Genomic DNA, 26682 nt, shown 5'->3' with positions numbered 1-26682 from the left:
AGCGGGTCTGGCGACAATATCAAGAGTAACCACAGCAATTACAAACACAAAACACCAACATACAGCACAGGGAGGGAAAACTGCAATTAATGTGCTCATGAGAATGGCAGAAATAACGATGTAGTGGTCTTTGTTAGAAAAATATTGTTATTTTAATAATTGGGAACCTGTTTTGCTCAAGAGCAGCCACTTGAGATGACTCGGCGTCTTAGATTTTAATTTTAGTAAGAGTTATAGGTTATATGAAAATGAGCCAAAGCACTGTGTGGAGACTGAATAGATTACTGATTAGATGGAGGGTATTTTACATCTCAGGAAAAGAGACATTTACTCTAAATTGCTGCTGGTTCCTTTAATCATCAGATCAGTCAGCTGTACTGATGAGTGGACTGTGCCAGCAGAGGATCATGATGAAAAGTTTGCACAGTGACGCATTAAAAACAAGTGTAACTCCTTCCCGCTTTTAACTCTTTTCATGTCCTTCCTGTCTCTGCAGCTGTTTGTCATCGACAACGGAGCGGACGACTGGCGCATTGCCATGACGATGGAGAGGGTTCTTCTGATCGCTCTGGAGCTGCTGGTGTCTGCGGTGCATCCAGTTCCCGGGGACTTTAAGTTTCAGTGGCGGGCACGGCTGGCTTTCTCATACGCGCCGTCGCAGGCCGAGGCTGACCTGGACATGGTGCTGAGCGTGCCCATGTTCCTGCGCCTCTACCTCATCGCCAGAGTCATGCTTCTGCACAGCAAACTCTTCACCGATGCCTCCTCCAGGAGTATAGGTGCCCTAAATAAGGTCAGAAGGGTTTTGCGCTTGCAGGTGTGTGTATGTGAAGCATGCATTCAAGAGTGTGGTGGGCGAAGATTTAGCTAGAAAGAGGTGAGGGAGTTGGAGAGGTATTAAGGTCAAGAACTCTCTCCCCTGAATTAAATCTGTGTCTGCAGTGTCCCTTTCAATCCCGTTCTCCATCTCTCTGACTATCTCAAGTCCTTCCTCCTGCTCTGTCCTTCTAGTCGCCCTCTTTCTCTTTTCATCTACCAGTTCAAACCCCCCTCCTCTCCTTTTGTTATCGCTGTGCATAGGGACTTAGATGTAAGCTGTGGTGGATCTTTCATAATACAATATGAGATGGGAGCGTGAAATGGGAACAAGATATTGCATACGGCTCAAATGGGGCATGGAAAGAAAGGACTCGGATGAGATTGCAATACGAGTGCGCAGAAACGTGTAGAAGCCATGGAAGAAATGATTGGTGCCAGGTTTGAAATGACTTTAAACGATAAACATTATTGTAGAATCAGGAAGTCGAGATGTGGTGCGCAGTGGAAATATGCAAACTATGAGGAGGAGGAGGAGGAGGAGGAGGAGGAGATCGAGAGAGATGAAGTAGATTTTAGATGAGTAATTTAGCAGGTTGCGAGTGTATCTCTGATGGCACTATCCTGACCCTCAGGCTGCAGTGACGGGGAGGTGAAGCTGCCATCGAAGTACAGCTCTAACATGACAACTCATTTATCAGCTGCTTAACCCTTCCAGGGCTCAACCATTGCTCTCACACCATCCATCTGCCAGAAGTTGATGACAAATGAGCTGCGGATAAAAACTACCATGAAATGGGCCAATTACTCAAAGACACTGTATAGTTTGACCCGTCACAGGGCGAGCCCGATCTCTACTCCAATTACAGTGGAGATTCTCAGAGTGCTGCCACTACCAAAAGCTACTCGGAAGACTAATTAGTGAAACATCAAACCTGTGTGGGAAACACACAGGATGAGCATTCAGAGCGACACAATATTAACTCTGGGAAAAAGAATTCTATTACGATGTAATTCATCTGATCTGTTAAACTGAGTGTGTGTACTTTTGTGTGTATTACAGGTGCATTTTAACACACGGTTTGTCATGAAAACCCTCATGACTATCTGCCCCGGGACGGTGCTGCTGGTCTTCAGCATCTCTCTGTGGATCATCGCCGCCTGGACCGTACGAGTGTGCGAGAGGTCAGTAGCAAAGCCAGTTCATCAGAGTGTGTGTGTGTTTTTTTTACTACGTGTGCGCATGAGACATAGCGATGGACCGAGGTTGGACAAGGAATTCAACAGAACAATTAAATTCAATTGGCAGGAAATATAATCTGGGACATGTGTGCAACATAATCCATCTTTAGGCTTCAGTTTATGAGGCTTTCTCAGCAGTTGTACACTTAATTTGATCCAGGCGATGGAGTTGTTACTTCGTTTGTCCATTGTGTCTCATAAATCAGCAATATGATCGTGTCCTGAAAGACAACTGCGGTAACACTTTTTTTAAGCCACCCGTTCAGCATTTGTGAGGAGTATGCAAACACTTAATTTTGTTATAGGGCATTATAATGTAGTTTTAAGCAGATATAAGGACATGGCTTAACATATGAATGAATAATTAATAATAGCATAACACAGACGAAATTAAAGTACAGTCAATTATAGATGAACAGATCATTACTGTGTCTCATTAAGTATTTTAAACTGTTTATACGCATGTGCAAATCATTCACTGGTGAGTTTAAAACTCTTTCTACATTGAGCCTGAAGGTTCGTTTTTGACCTCAGAATTGTAGTTTGACCAAAAAACAAAATACATAAATCTTAAAGTCTGAAATCTTAAATAGTTTGAAATTTTGGGAAATAAAAGGGTTAGATGAGAAGGCTGTGTGCTGGATTTTCACCTTCTTAAGGCCTTCATCCATGGATGATGTTTGCCCAGTTGTAGCTACGCCATTAATATATATCTTAAATAAATATAATAACAAATACTTCATATCCAGAAATTACAGTTGTGTATTATTAATCATTCATTGATACCTTTACCAGTACACCAGTAGCAAACACTTCACAGCTATAGCTGCTGACAGGTGTATTAATAAATACTTAAAAACTTCTGTATGTCCCATATGCAATATATGATGCGTTATAAACCATTAATCATTAATTGTTTATGTACTGCTTGTAAATGATAAATAGGTGGTTAAACTGAAATGTTCGTGTCTATTTAACATTTTGCATTTTAAATCGTTTTAATAGTTTCTCTGGGGTTTACATCCTGAAAGTTCGAAGAATACATATTGTACTTAAATACTGTGTGGTTGTGCGGACTGAGTTTATGAGTTATGTAATATTGTGAATGTACCATCAAGAGGAAGGTAAAAAGTGACCATCCCTGATGATGTGTGTAAATGCTTGTGAGATAATCAAGGAAATATGGGAAAATGTCAGTCGGTTAACAAGCTTGAATATGCACATCATTTCCAGGCTGCTGGGAAGTTGTTGTTTGGTCTGCATCCAAGTCTATCTGGCATTTCCTCTAAACTAAATTAATGAAAAAAAAAAATATATATATATATGTATATATATATAAAATTCATTAAATTGCTTCAAACAAGTTGAGATTTTTGAGTGTTTCCCTTCAGGCCAGAGAATCGTCAGCTCAGTGCAAATATATCTCTTGCTAACATCCAAAGCGAAAATTTGTTTTTCTGTTGGATAGGGTTTTTTTTGTTTGTTTGGGGGTTTTTTTTCTTTGAGAAAACAATTTTGTTTCAGATCTGCACCAGGTTTGGTTGCTATGGAAACGATGTTGCGCATAGGGCAGGAATGATGGAGGCAGAGCTGCAGATATGTGTTATGTTCTATGTCAGGCAAAATTGAAGGACGCGTGTTTCATGTTTGACGCCCACAGTTGCAGACAGGACCAGTGGGCCAGTTATGTTGTTCTTTTAATTTATTTATATCTTTTACCATTGACTGACTTCATCCTCTGAACACGGACGGTATTTCTTTTCAGGTATCACGATGCCCAGGATGTAACCAGTAACTTCCTGGGAGCCATGTGGCTTATCTCCATCACGTTCTTGTCCATCGGCTATGGAGACATGGTTCCTCACACCTACTGTGGCAAAGGAGTCTGTCTGCTCACAGGAATCATGGTCAGTGCTCCCTCACCTCTCCCTCTATCTCTCGCTCTCCCTCCCCCACGGTGCTGTCCTCGCCTCGTTCAAAGGTCAGCAGATTAGAGCGCATGCTGTCATTTGCGGGAGAAATTTTGCCATTTGTGTAATTTGGGCAATCCTCCCTGAATTAGCCTGCATCTGTGCCTCTGTGTGTTTTGGGCGTGTAGGCGTGCAAACAAGTGCACGCTAGTGGTTTGTGTGTGTGTCTCTGCGTGTGTGTGTGTGCGCTTGCATGTTATTCCCTTGTCTGTCCTCATTGCATAATGAAGGTCCCACCTTTCAGTGTGCCATGTCCTCCCACTCTCTCTCTCGCTCTCTCCTTCATTTTCCTTCCATACCTCTATCTACCTCTCACTCGTTCTGTTTCTCTTTCTATTTATCCCTCCATCTCTCTTTTCCTCTCTGTCCGTCTCTCCTTCCCTGAGGCCATGTGTTTATTTCTATCTACCGTCCATCTGTTAGCATGAGTGTTTAAGCTGCCGACTGCTCCTCTATTTGCTTCACTTTGCAGGTGTTCTTCCCTCTTCCAACTATTTCTTTCTCTCTGTCATTCTTGCTTCTTCTTCTTCTGTCTCATTTCCTGTCTCTGTCTGTCTTCTTCTTCATCTCTAACTTAAAGGAATAGCAACAAGTTTTTCAAAATCATTCTGGTCATTTTTGTAATTGTAATGAGAACGGAGACACTACTCATCTTTTTCCATGCTATCACTTTAGCATACGCTGTTCTGAATGACTGCAGGGAATTAGTGACTTTTCAAATCTAAGAAAATTTTAATTTCTTAGTAGCTACAGCTAAATGTCAAGTTATCTCAAATTAGATGTGCCAATACGTATTGTGGCTTGGGTTGATTTTTATAAGGTCAGGAAAGAAAAATTAGGACTCAAAATATGATGATAATATGTTACCGGGGAACACTTTTCTCATAGGACATGATGTACCACGTTTTATGTTGCCAACGGGGAGAGCACGGTGAGTAATAGTAGACTGTGTGCAGCTGAAGAGCTGAAAGTCACCGCACAGTGGGTGCTCAGCCGAGTTGGGGATAATGCAGTTTTTTAACAAATTATGTAATAATATTATAATTCTGAATCACAGACTTGTACAATGCATGAAGCACTACATTATCAATGTGTTTCTCTGAATGACACTCCCATAAAAAGATGCGGAAACCTGGAGGAGACATTTGAAATGTAATTTTCATTAAATAAATAATGTGCGTAAGCTTTTACTCAGAAATAATGCCAGTAGCGTACTTGGGCTCATTAAAGTGAATGAAAAGTAAAGGCAGTGTGCCTATACAGAATAGGGGCACTTAAAGTTCTTTTCCTTGCATTGATTAAATCCTAAAAGTTAATCTCTGTTCATCTGAATTACATATTTTCATATTTTTTTTCCATGAAAATAAACATCGCTTTATGACTTATTTTGGCTTAGATGTAACGTACACCTTTGCCTCCATGTAGTATGCGCAGATCCACATAGTTCCCGCCTCTGTCTCCACCCGCCCCTCTGCTGCTCACCTGCAGCTTTGACACTGCTCATCAAACACACACGCCTCACCAGCAGCTTAGCTATCTGACAAGCTGGTTTGAGATACGTTTTCCTTAACTTTCCTCGTTAACACTGCCACACCCTATAAAATGATTGCATTTGAAATGAGCATCATGTATCCTGGCAGGCTAACATTGGCTAACATTATATAGCACACTGTGGGTTTGTTTCCGCACAGTCAGCTGATAAAACATGAGAAAAATACATTTAATTGTTGACCAACATGTTGGTTTGTACTCACTGTTTCCGCAGAATAAATGAATAGAAAGTTTTGTGGAAAAAGGCTTGTTTGGCTCTCAGATTTCAGATCCTTTGGCAATACACGAAGTCTCCTTTTGCAACTGAAAACTGGGCCATCATTTTGAAAAGAGTGAAACATAGCTTGCAAACTACGGATATGTAGCTGCACCTGAAACCCTGATACCCCTCGTTTCACCATCACTCCACCGTGCTTATCGACGAGATTGGTTCCTGAGGTATTTTACATATGAAACCTTGGCTGTCTGAATCCATGTCTGTGAGACTGTCATTGGTTCACTGCAGTTCCAAGGCAGAAAAGCTCAGCCATGGCATTGACTGCTAATTTCAGTCGTGATATGTCTTATAAGATATGAAAAACACCATATGGACGTGTTCACTAGGTTAAAATCTTGATTTTGGACTGGGTCTTTAGTATTTTGAAAACCTCCAAACAGTCCTCTGATCAGTCTGCTTAGTCCTTTTGCGCTTGAGCTGAGTCAAGCAGCACACCATGGCTCAATATTAAAGTCAGTGTAGAAGCACCTTAGTTTAATTACTGCTGGATGAAGGTTCAAGAAAAACCAAGAGAGCGAATCAGAAAGACTAAAAAACAACTCTCAACATCAAAAGCCTGTAAGTAGTTAGTTACTTCACTTAATGTGCTTACCAGTGATGTTTTGCACATTGTTGCACCGTTAGTCTATAACCTTTCATAATTTGACATTGTAGTGTAAGTGTGCAGTGCTGGCTGGTATCATCTTCGAGGGTCTCAGAGAGGTTTCTGGTGTCTATATTTCTCACGAGCAACTTCCCCAAAACACCCTAAAACCTCCATGAGTATCCTTTCACCCTCACAGTCTGTCCAGCCTCGCTGTATTTGCCAGCTCACCTACTTTCTTTGCTGTATAGACCATTAAATGTGTGAATAAACAGACACAACATGCACACATACACACACACGCAGACCCCCATTTGCTGGGTGAATCATCCAGTTGGTATTTTAGAGTACAACTCTTACAATAATGTTAACACACACAAAGTCATCAAACAGGGGGTTGGATACAGAATGTCCCAAGCCCTCTGTTACAGACTGCATCCTCCACACAAACACTGACACAGAGCTTGACATACACTCTTAGCATGACTCCCACACACACTCTCTTCTCCTGTCACAAACACACTCTTCAGAGTGTTCGGAGTGGTTTATTTTCGTTGATCATCAGAGAAGGTGTGAGGATGCAGGTAGAAGATGGAAAGGTGAGGCTTGTGGCAGGTGCAGGGGTAAGAGGTTGAGAGCGGAGAGCAGGATCAGATTTTTTTTTCCTTGGTTGAGAATTATTTTAATGAGTTTCTATAGGAGAAAATCTCGCCTTTGTTTCTATGACAACACATGAAGGCCAACAGTGTTGGAATATACCACTGCCCCGAGGCTACCTGGGGGTGTGCCAGGTGTTAGTGTGTATATGTGTGATCATGTGGTTGAGTGGATGGTGGTGGGGAAGACTTCCACAACAAGCTGGAATACAAGGAGCTATTTGTTGTTGTTATATACAGCAAAAAGGTGTGTGTTGTCTAAATTACAGCTCATATCGGGTAATGCAGTTCATGTATGTGTGCATGTGCGTATTTGTATTCTTATATCGTCATTCATGCATGTTGATATGCACTTTAACACCCCATTTAACATTTATAAGCAGGTTCATAAGGTTTATTACACACTGCATATTATATATATGAACATACTGTAAATATATGTGTGTGTTAATATATTTGTCTACAACTAGTCTACGACTCGTCCTGTGGGCATCCATAAGTAAAATTGCCTTATATCTGCACTCAACATTATATTGCATTAAAAACCATTTATCAAATGTTTACATAAAGTGTTATGCCACGAATGTGCATTTGCTGTTTGTCTTCCATCTCCCACAGCCTCGTGATGTTCTGTGGTTGATGGATCGTCAGGTTAAAGAGATGCAGAGTAGCTGCCATTTAAAACCTATTTTCTGTTTTTGCCTGTCTCTAAGTGCTTGTGTTGTGCGCGCTAATTGAGCAAATTAAATTTCACATTTTTGTTTTCCCCGCGTTCCTCTGTGCGTTCATGCTGACCTGTTTGGGAAACTCTTTTCCTCTGCAGTGTTTTTTACCTGGAGTGTGTGAATGTTACACAGAAGCACAGATGGGTGATTCCCCCATTTTTTCTGACAGCTACGTACGTTGATGGCTGCGCTGTAGTGGAGGAAGCGAGGGAAACACCCAGGCGTATGAAACAAATCACAGCAGCGCAGCCATCATCAGCCATGTCACTCTGTGGAGATTGCACAGGGAACCCTGCTGAAATCAAATGGATGCAGGCATATACACAAACAAACTCTCATACAGACACACACGCATGCACGCACACACCAGCACGTGCATGCACATACACACGTAGCCTGCCTTGAGAAACCAATCAGCACCCCACTGTTTCTGACCGAGGAGGACATTTTTGAACACACATGCGCACACACACACGGCTGGGCATGTGCACGCCGGCATGCACGCTGCTGTGCTTGTACATGCTGTACTGTAGCAATTCGTCGAGGGCTCTTTTACCTAAAGCACAGACATGTACGAATGCTCTAAGGGTTTTCCATCAGCTATCATCATATTTTATTCATAGTTTTGAATATACACAAATAGATTGGATGAGTGTATAGACGTGGGCACTAATGCCTGTTTGTGTGTTACATTTTACTGAAGCCAGCCAAAGTTATTTTCGGCAAACCTGTCTTATCGTTGTAGAGTGTGCATGATGAAGTCTTGGCTATTTCCTGCACACTTCCAAATGTTGCACGCTCCCTCGCTCCAGCTCTGTAACTCACTACATTATAGCTCTTTTATTCTCTCTCTCCCCTTTCTCTCCCACTGTGGGACGCACAGGCTCACAAGCAGGAAGGAAGAGCACTCATACATTTTCATTAAACACTCTTAATCTTAATTCATTACTTATCAGGAGATATGTGACCTCATTAACATTGCCTTCTTCTCCATCTTCCTCTCCTCCTATCCTACGCACACACCCTCGTCTCCTGCATTCATCTCTCTCTCTCTCTCTCTCTCTCTCTCTATGTTTCCTTCCTTCCCCATTTATATTTACTCATAGCTCTTCACTCTCTTTATCTTTGCTTCCCTTCTCCCTTTTTTTTCCTCTTGGTGCCTGCCCCTTAAGAGGAACCTGCGAACACTCAACAGCCCCATTGAAAACAGTGTCTAATCTGAAAGTTAATTAAGCCTGTCTTCCTCCCTGTGTTCCTGCTCCTCTTCTTCTCTCAAGCAAGTCTTTCTGGTTGAGAGACTGCTGTCACTCTCTCCCAAATGAATTTGCCATATGTCCCATGTGGGCCGAGTTGGAATACAGACAAACCGGTCCGTGTTTTACACTTTTACACTTCCTGCAGGCCTCAAGCCTCCGGTGACAGGAGAAGACTGACACCATGTAATTCAGATTGACAGCATCTAATTAAATGAAATTAGGTAGTGCCAATCTTTGATGTGCTTTTTTTTATCTATAAGGGGCATATTTTTCAGCTACATATAGAGGCGATATAGACGGGATCTCACACCAGATGGATTGGAAGTGAAAATAGACTTGGCTCGCCTCTCAACTTGAGGAAATGTGGATCTGGAACAGAGATATCCCTCTTAATCCTCTCCTCTCTCCCATTCACTTCTCCTTCTGTCGTGCGGCTCCCTTCTTCATATTTTTCCTCGCTCCCTTCAATCACCCCGGCCAAAAGCCACCGATTTACCAATGCCTCCTTTTTACTGACTGACTCAGTGCTGTGTTTTCTCCTCCTCCTCCTCCTCCTACTTCTCCTCCTCCTCCCTCCCTCCCTCCTCCTCTCTCTCAGGGTGCAGGCTGTACGGCTCTGGTGGTTGCCGTGGTAGCCAGGAAGCTGGAGCTGACCAAGGCCGAGAAACACGTACACAACTTCATGATGGACACGCAACTCACCAAGAGGGTGTGTAGGCTTGTGAGGTGTCAGTGGTGTGAATGAGTGTGTCTCACAGAAATACAGCAAAACCGTCATTTTTTAAAGAAAGCAGACATCTTCTGCATGCGCCGTTATTGGGGCTCTAACACACCTAAAATTTATAAAAATACAGGTTTTATGTGTGACCCTCCTTTGGGTGGTTTTGTACTGTATTTTCAGATTACTTTGGGGTTGGAGAAGAGGTGGCTGAGAGTCCAGCAAAACGGCTTGTCCTTTCACTGGCCCTCCTTCACGCTGCCTAACTACTGCATCACACTATCACCCTGTATTGTTGTGACAGAGTGCCATGTTATTTGAGTGAGCGAAGGCTGTAAAAGGTCATCTCTTTTCTCGCCCTCTCTGTTCTGCTCCCTCACTTACCGACTCTCTCTTTCTCTCCATCTCCGATCTTTTTCTTCCCCCTTGGCCATCCCTCCACCCAACCACCTCCCATCTCCTCTGACATTTGTCTCTCTTACAGTAAATCCCTTTCACTCTCTCTCTCTGTCTGTTTCTATCACCGTCTCTCCTCTCCTCCCTCCTTTGCCCTCTCCTTCCCTTCATCCTTGCCCCCTTCATGCCTCCTTCCCTCCATCTCTCACTCCCTCCCTCCACCGGTCCTTTTCAATTTTTCATACAGTTGAAAGACCCAAGTTTAAAAATAGCTCCCATATGAAATATGTAGGGTACATTATGGAAGCGGGGTGTCCGGGCAACTGAACAGTGTAGGGTGATCAATAATTTCAGCGCTGATAAAATATCGACAGAGAAACAAATAGACTCTCTATTGGAGTCGGGCTCTCGCCTCATCTTCCTGCAGGCGCTGACCAGGTCAACCACAGCCTCTTTTCACAAGACGTTTCACACCTTGAACTGTGTGTGTGTGTGCGTGTGTGTGTGTGTGTGTGTGTGTGTGTGTGTGTGTGTGTGTGAGGTTTTGCATGTAGATTACTTATAATCTGGAATTCAGATGACTATATAAAGCAGTTGTTCCCTACCTTTTGTATCTGATGTAGCTCCATTTGAAAGGTTTTTAAATGGATGTTGTTGAATAGTACTATCCATCCATCCATTTTCTATACCACCTATCCCTTTTCAGGTTGCGGGGGAGCTAGAGCCTATCCCAGCTGTCAACGGGGAAGAGGCGGGGTACACCCTGGACCGGTCGCCAGTCGATCGCAGGGCTGAATAGTACTAATCATGTGTATTTCAGTGTAGTGTATTTCAGCTGTCAGCATTCACATTGCATTTTCAGCCAGAAATGCATTACTGAGGTTCCTTAGCTTTACTTTGTATTTTGAGATAATCAGCAAATGTTAGCGTGGTATCATGCTAAACTAACATGATGAGCGTGTTAGCGTGTTCACATGCTTGTGTTAGCATTTAGCCTGGCTAAAAAGCACAGCCTCACAGAGCAGCTAGCATGGCTGTACTTAGAAAAATGGAAACTCATATTTGTACCACTTTTGAGGGAGAAAGGCAGTGTAGTTAATTCATTTATCCATCAGCTTTAGCTGTTTCAACTTCACTGCAGCAGCTCATGGTGTTATGGTGTTACAGTAAATCCGACCTGGGTTGGTTGGAGATGTGTACTGTGCAGTCATGTTATCATAGCTGTTTACTGTGACTGCAAATATGAAATTCAGCCCTGTTTGCACGTTTATTTTACTGTTAAGAAAAACTCAAAATTGTCTTATGTTCCTTAAGTCTTTGATTTTTAAGTTGAGAATTGTATTTCTGTATCTTTTATAGCCATTGCACTGCCATTTATGGCATAAATGAAGGCGAACTGATGGCGAACACATTTTATTCACATCGTGATAAAGAAGAATATCAGACCAGACATTCTAAAGTGAATGCCCTCCTTAATCCAATAAATCACAATCTTAACAAAGCCTGTCCTCAGGTAAAGGAGGGGCCATACCGCAGTCTCATTCAACACAATGCAGCGTGCTGCTTGGTGACATTTCCTTCAAAGGGTCTTCGGTTTATGCAGTGGTAATTGTCTCCTGCCCCCTATTACTAAGAGACTAGTGATTGAAGCTGTTGCATCCATTGATTTACATGGCGGGGGCCAGTCTCTGCCATATCATCGTAACAAGAGAATACAATCACTCAATGCTTTCTAATGAATAATGCAACAAAGAACTCTTTTTCCTGCCATCATGGTATGAGCATGCACACACAAATTGGCAGAAAAGCACATACACTGGCTCTGAACATGGTGAAATGGTGTTCCCTTCCCTTTGAAGGATTAACAAGAATGTCAATGAAATGCCAATCAGTGAAGCTGTTAGCCGGTGGACCGTGTTCCTGGTAATATCAGTGTTTCATGTCCTTGTCTTTATCTTTTCTTTTTCTCATGTGTTGTGCAAAGAAAAGTGTTCTGGTTCTTCACAGTACCTAAATAGCACAGCGCTAGATCCCTCAAGCTGCAAGCAAACTAGCTTCTACACAGGAAAATAAAGTTTTTTCAGACGTACTGTATGTGTACCACACAGATCATTTTCAGTCCAAATATGTGTGGTGTTTCTGACACTTTCTGACACATACTTCAAAATATTTTCACTTTCCATCATTTGAGTCTTCTCTGCTTTCATCCTCAGATCTGTTTTTTAGACATGCCCGACGGGACTGAAGTCTAAAATCTTGAAATCTCATGTGGCGCAGATTGGCTGCCGAGGACCTAATAACCTTATCAGAGGGGAGGATGATGTGCTTTCGATACATCACTCAAAGTTCAATGCACAGGGTTAATTCTCATGCAGTGTTCAGTGAAGTGAAGTGTTCCTCTCCCTTTGATCGGATTAATACGGATGTTAATTAAATAACAGCCAATCAACCATGTGTGAGGTTGTGAGTGCCCATGTGTGTTGTGAGGACTTGTTGTCTTGATGCAGGGTGTGCTTTAAAGGCTGCCACTCTGGTTGCAGCAGTGTGTGTGTCTCCGTGCTGAAGTGTTGGTTGATTCGGAGCACTGCTGAAAGTCCACGTGGTCCAAACGTTTACCCAGAGCTCTTGACACTGGGAGAGTAGGGCTTACTGTAGGCGCTTGTGTGGCGTCTCCTTCCTTTTTATGGCATTAGCATGTCAATTTACTGTAATGCCACTCACTGAAGCAACAAGCCAGCTGACCTTGAGAATGGCTAACTGAGTCTTTTTCTGAGGTCAGTGCTTTTATTTCAAGCTCGTTGCAAAGTTGAAAATATTAGGGCTTTCTCCAAATTTGTACCCCAAATGTGTATTCTGCCTCAGCTCTGGGCCATTGGTTATTTCAGAGCACTTTAAGAAGTCCCTGTGGCATATTCAGAGCTTCACCCTCTCTGAATATTCAGAGTAGACTCTGGGCTCTGGCCAAGGAGGAGGTGCTGCAATGCCTTCAAATCTTTACAGCACTAGCCAAACGGGAGCAATCTAACCCCCAAAGATTTCTACAAAGCTAGCTTTCACTCTGCACAGTAAAAGTTACTCATTTTCCAACAGCCTTTTAATTCACAAACAAGCCAGATGGATCATTATTAGTATGGATGTATTGTGACAGCGACAAAAATTGATTTGACACCCCATGAATGCATTTACATATCTCACTGATGTTTTTCACTTTTTACCAATTGAACCCGAGTGCACTGTCTAGATTCATGAAAGGTTCTCTGTGGTGTGTTTGTGGGTGTCGTCTCGCAAACGAACTCATTGAGGAGACACAAAACGTATAAAACCACTGAAAGCCAGCTATTATTTTAATTTTATGAATTGTTCTCTGACCCTTCATTGATTTGTTTGAGCGTCTCTGATGTTTGTGTGCATTCACGGATGTCTGACCGCGTGTGTGTGTGTGTGTGTGTGTGTGTGTGTGAGACGTGTCACCATGCCTGTGAGAGGAAGATCAGCAGGTAAGTTCACGTGTCACTGTGGCACGTGGAAGGTTGTTGCCAAGGTAATTAGCCTGTTTGTTTATGTTTTCTGCTCTCCTAGAAAACCATTGAATGTCTAGCACCACAGCACATAATAGCTAATATCATGCGTAGGTCATTGGTGCTCTCCTGGGTTCGAAGGGTCAGCCGTCTCGGCTTTTCTTCTGATGTTTCAAAAATATCTCCATCACGATGAAGGATGAAGGGAAAACAACCCAGGGATTTTTTTTTTTAAATCTTATCTACATATTTAAGCCCATGCCTATTTGCAAAAAAGCTGTTACTGTTATTTAATAGTGGTATTAGCATTAGCATTAGCATTATCAGTAATGACATTTCTAAAATGTTTCTATTTATACTGATTGATTTATACTCCACAATATGCCATCAAGCACCCAACATGCTGAGGTGTGGGAACCCCTTGTTTTAACAGATTTCTCTTGTACCTGCCATAAGGTGTGCCGTGTAGGGGAGCAGCCAGAACAGATATTTGACCCAACCAGCCATATGGCCCCAACATGGTTACCCAAGTACAGGCCATATGGTCCAAGAATGGCTGCTGCTGCTGTCGTTTGGTTTCTCGTGGAGTATTCATAGCGGTTCATGTTGCGTCATTGATTTTTTTAAATGTCTATGCTTCTGTTTCTACACTAACTCCCAGGAGGAGAGAGAAAGAGAAATATAGAGGGTGGTGGGGGGAATTAACTGTGAGATACAAACAGTGTGGTCTTATCAGTCCCTGTTATTTATATGTGGAGTAGTCCCCATGGTTTAAATGAAGGGTGAAGCTTAAGCGTCGTCTAATTAAATGGCCTGAAGCGGTGCAACGGGGTCCCTCTGTGCTGCTGGACAGATGTAGGAAGTTTGTGTGAAAACTTCCACAGCGAGCCGGCCAGACAGACACAAGATGCCATCATTCATCATATTTCACTCAGCCTGCAGTGATTAATCAGCTGATAAATAGGATTTGACACGTCAATTTACTAATGGGCCTGTAGATATGAGACGTATTAAACATGCTCCTCAGTAACCTGGCCCGTCATTACACATCACTACAGAAACTGTGTTTTGTTCAAACATAATCCAGACAAATTAACTTTTGCCTGACTAGCATCAATGTTCGGTTGCAAATGTCCTTTCCAACAGTGTAAGCAGCTGTTTTACATTTTACATTTTCTGTGAAAACACTATCCAATCAAGATATCAGCAGTGATGTTGGCATGCGTGCTTTAGTTGCAGCTGCACTAACAACATATCTTTGCTGTGATGATGTCTCTTCTTTGGGATGTTTGCAGTTCCTGTCTTTGCTACATGGATGGGAGCGCTGTAATCCTATTGATACACACACGGAGAGATGAGGCTCAGAGGGAGAAACATGGGATAGCAGGGTTTACCTCATACTCCTGCCCTACACTTACATCCAAATCCTATTTGCCATGGCATGTCAGCGAAACATAAATTATTTTTTTTTTTATCTTGTTGGGCTTATTCGCATGATATTTCTGTACTATATTTGAATATCTTATCAGTGAACAAGCTGCATAAAGGTAAGAAATCATAAATTTGTAATGCTAACTGTCATTTAGAGTGATTGGTTAGCTGTATGACTCAATCTCCTGGAGGGGTCTTATATATTATCTATAGTATGTTGGATTAGCTCTTTTTGGTTTGACTTCCTCTGTGTCATTGAAAACACATCTGCAAGGCCCAGGGCCTCCTACTCTCTTCATCTGTGGCCAATAGTGTGTGTTTGTCTGCATGTGTGTATGTGTAGGCGTGTATGTGTGTGAGCAGTCCTTGACTGCGGTGGATAGGTGCTGATTAGCCAAGCTGCCGGGGTCTTTTGTGCTCTTCAGACGGGGGTATAATTGTTCTTTGTTCAGTGCTCAGCATCTCTTTGAAGTCTCTCATTCAATTTATGTCCTCACAGATTCCCTCTCCTTTCGCCCTTCTCTATGGTATCCTTCTCTATGGTATCCACCCGCGCTTTTGTTTTTTTGCTTTTTTTTTTTCGTATTTTTTTTTATTGTAGTCAGACCCCTGCGTTGTAATTATATAGCAACCTATAGGGCTATACAGTACACATGAAACACACAGGAGCAGATACAGAAATTAAATCATGTCAGAGAATCCCGATCCTTGTACACAGAAATCGATCTGGTGCCTCTCCAGACATTTTGAATAAGTATTTTATTAATTCACAACAATCTTACATTCAGATGGTACAAACCACAGACAGCTGAAGCTTATGTCTCAGCAACAAAATGGAGAAAAATAACCACCTTGCCACTGACTGAGGTGAGCATCATTACGCAGGTTATTTCTCTAATGTGTCTCTTCTGCAGGCTTGAGAATGGTCTTTGACAGCCAGTTTAAGATCAGCAACTCATGCTGCTGTTGTTTCCTTTAGTTGCTGTCATAATTAAATGGAAGATCACAGGTTTTTAATGAACTGCAGTGGTCCTGTAGTGATTCACTTCTAACCAGATAAGATAGTGTGTTCCATTTGAATTAGCCTACAATATAATGTGGCATATAGGCAGAGACAGAGAGAGCAGAGACGTGTGTGTGAGGGAGAGACTCTTGGTTCTCATTGCCAAATCTCCCCAAGGAGAGAGCTGTTTATGAAAAGCATTGGCAAGCAAGCCCGTGTGTGTGTAGAGACAGAGAGAATGAGGGCAGCCTCTAAGAAGAGAATGATGGTTTAGTTTTTTCTTTGCAGGGAGACAATGGAGAATGGAGGGAAAAAGAGAAAGAGGACAGGGCTGGGTAAACCTGTTGCCTGCTTCAGTTGCCAAGGGCTACCTGTTGCTAACAATGTGTGTCTATGTGCGATGTGTGTGTATTTGCGTGTGTGTTGATTGTCTGGGAGCAGATAAAGAACGCAGCAGCTAACGTGCTGAGGGAAACCTGGCTCATCTACAAACACACCAAGCTGATGAAGAAGATCGACCACTCCAGAGTCCGCAAACACCAGCGGAAGTTCCTCCAGGCTATACATCAGTGAGACCACACCTGACACGCACCCCCCCCCCCCCCCCCCCCCCCCACACACACACACACACACACTCAAAAACACGCGTGCATACAAGCACATGCACACAACAGTGCATTTGAGCTGAGCCTTTGAAATCAGCTGTACTTTCTATCCGCCCACAGGTTGAATCAACACTGATAATCAGATAAAGTGCATGAATCCCTACACACACACACACACACACACACACACACACACACACAGAAAGAGACATACAAAATGAATCATCATCTACGAAAGGACAAGTTCACGCCAGGCAAATACAGTTGTGGGACTGGATAATCAGTGCATTGTGTACTATTAGAGACACTCTGAGCATCACATTATGTGTACTTAGGGATGTTCTTAATGACACAGATCCATACAGCAGAACTTAATTGTGCATTATCATTCCTTTCATCCATAGCATTGTTTAGTTATAGTGTAATTGGGTGGTTGTCTTGTTAATTGTTGTTTTACTCAATGATTTTTTTTATATCCTCTGTCTAACATCACAGTTAAGTGGCTCCTTTTTGTTGCTTGCTCCTTTGATCTTGGAACAGTTCAGTCTAGACTCAGGAACGTTAACAAGTGCCCTCAGAAGCCAGAGTCAAGAGACCTAAGACTGTTTTAATTGTAAGATGAAGGCTAATCCTGCAGCATGTGAACTGTGGGTGAGAGGCTGACTCTGTGAACACAGTAACATGCTAATATTATAGGGATATGAATACTTTTCTTTCTGGTTTGAACCATCGACAGTTCAAACCAGGGTATGAACAAGGGGATGGAGCCAATGCAAAAGTGCCTTTAACCTGCGTTCTTTCTAAAGCACCGGGAGACACCACGGGTTGCAAGAAGATGGCTGATTGTATGGAAGCCTATGAGGAAGTGACCCGACTTCTCTCTTCATGTATTAACTCGGTTTCCTGATGAGTTTGTGGTCTCAGTCACTATAGTTTCAAGTCTTCTTCAATACAGCATGCTGTTCATTTAGTAAATTATGTTTCCATTTAGAGTCAAATAGATAAGAAATCGGGGCATGCTATAGGGGAGGGGTCCGCATCTACATTTATCCAGTGGTATCCTCTGCTTCTCAGTCGCATCCAATCAGGATTGAGGTGCAGTAATGCGTATCCTCCCCAGCTCCACCCTTACTACCAAATGTGGTCACTTCTGGCTCTCAAAGAACCACAATGCCAAACACAAGTCCCCAAAGCGTAGCCCACGAACGGATGGGTGACGTCTATGCTTCAAACCTGAGTTCATCTGAGGGTGCAGCCTCGTAAAATCAGTCTGCACTTCATCATAATGGTGGAAACCACAGGTTTTGCTTTGTGAAAACACAGATCAGACCTTTAGTTCACTAATTGTTTTATCGTGTTTTCAGAGTCAGTCAGGTGGTATTTTTAATTGGGGCTGAAGAAAGATGATTTATTTTATCTAATCTAATTTCATTCCCTTTAGTTTATTTCACCATAGGCCTTATTCCCCCTGAAGGTTTCGTAATATTGAAACCATCCTGTTTGTTTACTCTACATTGTAAGGTCTCTGTCTTATCTTAACATTAAATGCATGAATATTTTCACATTCAAGACAAAATGACATTGTTTCCGAGCACACTGTGTGCTTGCTGTGTTTGGACGTTCAAAATCAGCAACACACTGCAGGTAGAAATGAGGCTGAACTAGGCAAGGTGACCGCTCCACGGTGTTCTTGTCAGGACCCGAAGGGATTAGCTCTCTGGACCAACCACTGTGTATTTACTGGGTTTCAACTTTCTACCTGTGTGTATTTAATGTGTGTGTATCTGTTTGCAGATTACGCAGTGTGAAAATGGAGCAGAGGAAACTCAGCGATCAGGCCAACACACTCGTGGATCTCTCTAAGGTGAGACACGCACTTCACAGATGCATAACCACCGTACAGGTTAGTTACTCATTCCCAAAATGCCTTTGCCCCCAAAATATGAGAGCACGTTCCTCCGTTTCACTGCTGACCTGCTCGATTTTGTGGCTTTGTGTCTCCTAGCAACCGGAACAAGTGTTAAAACAGGGATGACTGAGTGAGAGCGAGGAGGAAATGAGAGGAGGGTGGGGAGCGCTCATGTTTTTCTGTTACTGTGTGGGTGTCTGAGTGAGAATGTGAGCGTACACGTGTGTGTGTGTGTGTGTGTGTGTGTGTGTGTGTGTGTGTGTGTGTGTGTGTGTGTGTGTGTGTGTGTGTGTGTGTGTGTGCCTGCGTGTGAGTGTGTGTGTGACTGTGAAAGAGAGAGAGGAGAGGGAGTGAGGCGGACACTTCAATAAGAGGGAGGAAAAACGATCGAGCGAGGATGTGTGTGTGTGTGTGTGTGTGTGTGTGTGTGTGTGTGTGTGTGTGTGTGTCTTTCCAAGAAGCAGCGGCTTTAGCACCAAATATTTTTGCAATTATGCCATTGTGCCAGTGACTCCATCTCAATTGGCCACTTGTGTGTTTACCATGGTTACAGAAGCCAGGATGTGCAAGGCGGGGACAAGGCCTTCCTTTCAATCTCTCTCTCTCTCTCTCTCTCTCTCTCACTCTTATTCTCTCTTCACAATGTTAGAACGCCCACATAGAGACTTCCCTCCAGCCTCCTCTTCATTCCAGCTTCTACTCCCTCCTGTACAATTTTTCCTCTTGCATAGTGTCTTACTCACTCCTCCTCCCCAGCCTCGTGCTTGCCCTCTTTTCACATTTACTTCCCTCTCTTGCTGTCTCTGCTTGTTCAATCCAAAAGAATCTTCTCTAAACAAGCTTTAATAAAGCAGCCCTCATAATACTCGTGTTTACGTATTTGCAATCTGTCTCCCTTCTTCAAAGTACTCTGTGTGCATTGAGTCATCTCCCACTCTTCTCTCCTCTTGTAGATGCAGAGCGTCATGTATGAGCTGATGTCAGAGCTGAACGACCGCAGCGAGGACTTGGAGCGCCAGATGCTGTCCCTGGAGCAGCGGGTGGAGCAGCTCACCGCTGGCTTTAACACCCTGCCTGCTCACCTCTCAGCCACCCTCAGCGCCCAGCACGCCGCCTTGGTCCACTTGCTTCGAGAGCGGGATGCACGGGATGGTAGAGGAGGGGGTGGAGCAGGTGCTGTGGTCCCGCTGTCCCCATCTACCCCTTTAACCGCTGCTCCAGCTTCAGTTTCTCCAGTCCAGGTCGCAGCGACGCCCCCCTCCCAGGTGCCTTCTTTGGCCTTGGAGTCCCCTCTGTCGCCCCCACCACTGAGCCCAGAGGGAAGCCTGGAGGCTAGTCCCAACCTCAACACCTGCACTTCTAGCTGCTGAAGACAGCTCCGAGGACCAGGAGAGGACAAATATGGAGAGAAAACAGAGAGAAAGGGGGGAGGGGGAGGGGGAGGGGGGCCGTGCTAGACCTCTCACTTCAGACTAAAGGAGAGGAACAAGGAGGGAGGAGGAGAGAAATGTGAGGTGATCCTCTGAAACTAGTTCTCCACGAGGGAGGGATGAAGACAGGACTATGAGGAGAAATAATAGGATTAAGATGGAGGGCCAGTATGAATGATGAGGCATGTTAGGGACTTTGGGGCGCTTTCCTTGACGAGGGAAGGAGAAGAAAAATGGAGACAAAATGGAGACTCTAAAAGGTGTGAGGGGGAGGAAGGATGTCAAGAGGGTGAGAAATGGAGGTAGAGAGGACGAGCAGCGGAAAGGAGAGAGGAGGAGAAATAACTTGGAATAATTATATGAACTCAGAGCTCCTAAATGGAATCCACTCCAATTACTGAAAAATGCCTTTTATTCTCTCTCTCTCTCTCTCTCTCTCTCTCTGTTTCCTTCCTCCTGTCCCAATCTCTCTCCCTTCATCAGGAATTAATGACCATGACTTTTTATCCTTATGATGTATTTTCTATCTGAATGCTAATTGTGTGTTAACGAGCATCCCTTTAACAGAAGGTTCGATCAATACGACCGTGATTAAAAAAAAAAAAAACTAGTGGCATGCACTGCGCACACACACACACGCACACGCACACGCACACGCACACACACACACACACACACACACACACACACACACACACACACACACACACACACAACTTATATTAACACTCCATCCATGCAATACAAGTTAACATGGCACAAACGGCATAAATACACAATCTCTCACAATGCAGGCCCTATTCACACTCACACAAACAAAAATTAATGCAGTAGCCCACAAGATAATACTAAAGCCTATACTGCCAAGCACTCAACGCACTGTCAATCTCCACAGAGCACTGCCAAACAATATAGACGCACTGTAAAAAATGTTCATCCAAACGACTTATCTTTTGTGGGGGTGAGCTGATGCAGTAGTTTAGACTTACAATGCAGAGTTGTGACATTTTAATGACTCATTTGGGAGAATCGTAACCATTCACTGAGTGACACAAACTACAGATCAACGTGAAATAAGTCGGTGTGACACTGAGGAACATGAGTCATCGCCAGGTCTCTTCGAGATGAGGAAGATGGTAGCAGATGAAACAATAAAAAAACACAACTACAGCCAGACAGGTTGAGTTGAACTGATGTTTAAGTGTATGTGTAAGTTTGCTGTACTGAAACGAGGCTTTAAAAGAGTTTGATTTTGTTTCATTTCTGTGAACATTTTTATGTAAAACCTCAGAAAATTGACAATTTATAGTTTTGTCAAGTGCATTAATACTGGGATGGTTGTTGGGAAAAAGAATAGATTACAACACAAACATTTATTAAACTGGCATTTCAATCCGGTTGATTGATTTTGAAGATGATATCACATCTGTGTGTGAAACACTGACTCTACAAGACAGCTTTGCACAAACCTAATGCTCCACATTTGGTGAGTGTTTTTATTTTATGTTATTAAATTTACTGGAGCCTTTATACCCAGAGGTCTGCCGCGGACAGTTAAAATAATAGTCAAAACGTTACCCATCAATAATAAATGATGTGCTTATTCTTTTTGTGAGAGGTGGCTGAAGCCTGTGGAGTCAGACTGACTGGGATGCTCTAATATATCTATTGTTTTGCTTTGATTCTCTGAAAAAATATTATATACTTAGAATTACAAAATATAGATTCTTACATTAGTGATTTAATTGACTTAAAAAATCCAACAATTGTTTAGCTGTGTGATTATAAGTTGATGGTTAATATTTTTTCACAGTGTACGGTTGTGTCTAGGACCCTGTATGCGGGGAAGAAGACCATACTTACTGCCATTCTTTTTCAGGCTTGCAGTCCCAAAACAACGCACTGTTATCATGAATGTACTCTGTGTAAAGAAATACACTCAAACACTCTTGCTTGCTCAATCACTTAAACTGCCATGCAGACACAAGAACAGACACCCACACACACGTACACACAGATATACACACCTCGACAACCAAAGTGCTCTCTCTTAAATGGACTTCAATAAGAGGCAGGGAACACTGCTGTCACTGGGGACAAAAGATAGCAGGAGGCGTTGCAGATATCTTGACAATATTTCTGAGGGAATAACTGTGAAAATCTGGGCATGGACTTGTTACAGTGCTGTACATGGACGGCTCTTCACTGCTTTAAAACAGATCAAGGTGGACTATGGATGAACACAAGGGAACACAAATATATCTTATAAAGGATAAATGGCCATGAAGGAGCAGCTGTTTATGAAATAAATAAAACAGAAAGAGAGTCTAAGGTATATCTGAGAGGAATTTTAATGGTGTGATGAGAAAAAAAGACAAGCCTACCCTTGCATTGGAGACAATATCGAAAACTGTCTTATAGCGACACGCTGTGGCCGGAATACTGAATTACATACGCTTGGAATATTGTATAGTATGCTGTTAACGAAATCTAGCTTTGTATTGCTTAGTCTTTTCTACCATTATGATTAAACGCAGTTATAGCTGATATCTAATATTACTAAACTATAGTATTCTTCTCATTCGTCATGACAATTATGATATATGTATTAACAATATGTTAAATAATTATGAACAAGGAAAGTGCCGTTTGAGGTTGAAATTATTTTGTAATTTTATTTTATCAGAGAGAATTAATAAAGTATATATCTATAACATGATAGCTTCCATGTTTTCTGTGTCGCAGTTTTTATTTCATTTTCTTTTGTTTTGTTTTTTCTTAAGAAAATCATTAACTAATCCACAGGATTCAAATTAGATGTCCTGCTTTCAGGGTTGTCAATTTATTTGAATGTGAGAGAACGAGAGGCAAATTTTGTAAGTCTCCACACCGAATAGTTACCATTTGGACATCATACAGCCTATAGCATACTGTACTTTACAAATTAATTTTAGAGTCGCAGTCGAATATGTTACTTATATTTATTTTGGGTCTACTCTCATATCTCACGGCAAAAAGATTAAATATTTATGTGACTTCGGCAAGCTCATTTCTGAGACACACTAAATGAGTATTTGTGACTAACCAACGAAAACAGCCGACGCGATGGACGGTATATGGTTACACTCTGAGGTAGCAGGTCATGTGACACTGATTTTCACTTGCTCACGTTGTCGCGATATTTGGAGTCAGCTCCGTGGACTGATTTTGATAACGTTTGATAAATTAGTTACCTGTGGCTAATTTTCAAGTGAGTCGGTTTAAAAAGAAAAAAGACTTTAATGAGTCAATATTTTTATCTTTGGCTGTGAAACCACTCATTTTTAAGCCAGCTAGGTTATATATCAGTTTGCTAATTTAGCTGAAAAACTTTATAAACAACGAGAAAACAGCCACAATAAGGTAAGTTGGCTACGTTATTGCATAATTAAGATATTGCTAAGTACACGTGGCAAATTAAAAACACTTAAATTTACAGTTTATTGCTAGAAAATTTGAGAATTGGATCTGAGAAAACAAGACCCATTGTGACTTAGAGTAACAAAGTGCTGTTAGCTAGCCGAGGCGAGGTTATCAGGATCAGTTAACAAAAAAAAGTATGTGCTGTGTGTGTGTGTGTGTGTGTGTGTGTGTGTGTGTGTGTGTGTGTGTGTGTGTGTGTGTGTGTGTGTGTGTGTGTGTGTGTGTGTCTCTGAGCTTTTGTCCATCCATGTGTGTAAAATCAGGAAAGCATCCAGACCTGAGACAGCCTGTGTCCAGCCTCTGTCTGTGGCCAAGCCTCCCTCTGTTCATCTGTCCTCTACCTACAGCCAGCAGCTTTCAGTTTCTGCTCCAGCAGTGTCCTCCACACTGGCGCCAACCACCACCAACATCATACAGTATGAGCAGCATGGGTGACGGGAAGTGGAGACATGGTTTAGGCATGTGGATGGCCAGTGGGTCTGTCAAATGTGGGGAATAATTTCACATTTTAATCTGGCTAAACAGGGAAGGCTGGTCAAGTCAGGATAAAAGCGGTACGCTCTATTTGTTTTTACTACATTTGCATTCAGGGCAAGCAAAACTGATCTGTGTTAAAATTGAAATTAAGCTATAGTTTGGAAAAATGTCAAGGTTGCATCATGCGTGCGTTGGTTATGATAAAGTTTGCAGTGAACCTCTTGCAACCTTTATCTGACATCGGAGTCAGAGCAACAACAGTGAAGATAAATTACAAGTAGCAATTGAACTCTGTTGACTCTGTGCCGGTACAGAGAATGAATACTCAGTGATGATAATCAAAAAGCATGTAGCACAAAACTCCTAAAACTTTAGTAGACAGCAAGAATAACTTAATGTACTTTTGGCAAAAATAACACATAGCATTTTGTATTTGCATTTACTGCATTGGCTGATGGGGCTTCACATTCATTTAGGTCCTTGCTTAACTGATTCTGTCTGAAATGCCTGTGGTAACAACCTTTCAGGTCACTTATTCAGTCTGCCTGGTTGTTTGTCCTATTTTCTACTTTTTCTCTAATTCAAGCTGTGTTTAGAAGTGTTTCTTGCAGTAAGAGATGCATTTTACAACACAATGTTGTTTGTTTTAGGATTTGCATGTTCAGGCGTCCTCATTCTAATTGGGTGTAATCCTTTGTTAGGTTTATAATCTTGCTGTGGCAGGCCTTGCAAAGTGCGGGCTAGGAGTGAAGTTTTAGCGGTGAGTAATGCTCACAAGCCATGAACATAAGCTGATATTAGTCTTCTCTTGTCTGTGATTTTTTGTTTGTTAATTTAAACAGTTTTTCACTTGTCTTTGTGGATTTGCCTATTATTTTTAGAGGACATGGCTTTCAAATGCTGTGACTACCAATGGGGAGCCTGCATTCATCATCAGGTTAGTGAGGACATCACAATCTGAAAAAGGACCACATGCTAAGTATTTGTCATTTGTAACATCACATTATTTGTGCATGGACTATCAAAATGTGCCAAACTGAGAAGAAATTTCTCAAATTGCTCACTGGCCATAGCTCACAGTGTGAAATAATGGGTCACATTCAGCATACTGAGATCCTAACAACAATTAGTTGTATGTCACAGGCCTTCCTTATATTTAGATACTTACTGATCCATGATGGTTTCAACGCTATTTTAATTTAACACCAATGCTTGTCCCAAATGTGGCAACACACTAATCTTCTCAGGGTTTATCGTGCGTAGGAAAATTTACTTGAGCATGAAGGCAGTCACAGTCACATTCCCACAATATCTCCTGAACAGAGGAAATTGATTTTCATTTTTTTCACCGACCAGGCATCATATAAACCCAGCCAGTGTGTGTGTGTGTGTGTGTGTCTAGCCCAGGGTGAAAGTAAAAGAGAGTAACGGAGGTGTGAAAGCCAGGCGGCTTGAGGCACTGCTCTGCCCAGGGCACAGCACATACCCAGATGCGAGGAGCTTGTTATCTGTGTTATTTACTGGCGGGCTCTTTTGCTCCCCGGGCGTTCATCATCTCTCTCTCTCAGGCTATGTTCATTGTCATGATTGTGCTCTGTAATTTTGAGGCCAAGGTAATGTCCATAGCTTAGTTTTTCAATACTTCCCTCTGCTTCTCGCTTTCTGTCTCTCCACTTGTCCCTGAGTCTCTCCATTTTTCAGGAAACCCATTTAGTCTTTCAGCACTGCAGTTTGTGCCAAGGACAGCAAAGGACCCAGGGAAAATGGACACTGGGATGTGTTTACTTATATTCCAGCCAAACTGAAATAATGGAAAGAATATAACTGAAAGAACATTTTATCACTCAGAATACGTTTTACAAAAAGCAAAAGCAAGAAATGGCCAAAGTAACACCAGAGAGAGCACATTTTAGTAAAAGTAAATAAGATCCAACAGTAATGATGTCATCAGTGTGAGCGAGAACACAGCCACACTGACAGCTGTCTAGACAAGATGTGCTACAGTGACTTTCACATCCCATTATCCATCTAAGGGAATTATTAAGGAGCACATCCTTCCTGGCTTAGAGTTGACCCTTCATCACAATTTTATTAAGTTGACTTAAAATAAATTGAATTGCACTCCTCTTGCTTATCTCTCAAATTAGATATCTCACAATAGAGAGTTTTTGATAAATGTTTGTGCCTCTGAGGAGAGTTTGACTCTATGATATTAGAAATGCAGAGCTTACTTGCATGTGCAGTCAAAACATATGACACCATAGAAATGTATTTTCTTCATGCATCTGCTTTTCCAGGCCTGGTTATTTCTTTTGAACTCCATGTGCCCTGCTGCTCTGTCTACATGGTGGACTCCATCTGCCTCATTATGCTTAAATGAGGATGGCTCATGTGATTTTGTGCATGTGAGCGCGCAGATAGCTTTGTCAGTGGAAGAGGCAGACAGATGGACGATGGAGGTCGGCCACCATTGTCACCTGCCCGCACTGGGCACACGGCGATCATGTGCTACACCTGTCAACTATAATGTCATCATCATAACAACCCACCAAATGTCACCAGGCTCTGTCAGCGGGAGACTGGCCCCATCACAGCGGGATCTTTTACCTCCATGGTGCCTGCTGACAGTAGAGATGAGTGGTGTACAGTAAGCTTCT

General features: G+C 42.4%; 1 protein-coding gene across 2 annotated transcripts in view; it reads left to right on the top strand.

The window, feature by feature from the left end:
* The window catches only part of kcnn3 (potassium intermediate/small conductance calcium-activated channel, subfamily N, member 3), a 46737-nt gene extending 26031 nt beyond the window's left edge, over positions 1-20706 (top strand). For both annotated transcript variants that reach the window (XM_070966266.1, XM_070966265.1), the window contains exons 4-10: positions 497-793; positions 1880-2001; positions 3824-3965; positions 9675-9785; positions 16584-16711; positions 18542-18611; positions 19610-20706. In XM_070966266.1, coding sequence (XP_070822367.1) covers positions 497-793; positions 1880-2001; positions 3824-3965; positions 9675-9785; positions 16584-16711; positions 18542-18611; positions 19610-20026 — 1287 coding nt within the window. In that variant the 3' untranslated portion in view covers positions 20027-20706. The remainder of the gene's footprint in view (positions 1-496; positions 794-1879; positions 2002-3823; positions 3966-9674; positions 9786-16583; positions 16712-18541; positions 18612-19609) is intronic.
* Positions 20707-26682: the final 5976 nt, after the last annotated feature.

This window comes from Chaetodon trifascialis, chromosome 7, assembly GCF_039877785.1.
Source record: "Chaetodon trifascialis isolate fChaTrf1 chromosome 7, fChaTrf1.hap1, whole genome shotgun sequence".
Taxonomy (NCBI): Eukaryota; Metazoa; Chordata; class Actinopteri; order Chaetodontiformes; family Chaetodontidae; genus Chaetodon; species Chaetodon trifascialis.
This window is presented reverse-complemented; position numbering and strand designations above follow the sequence as displayed.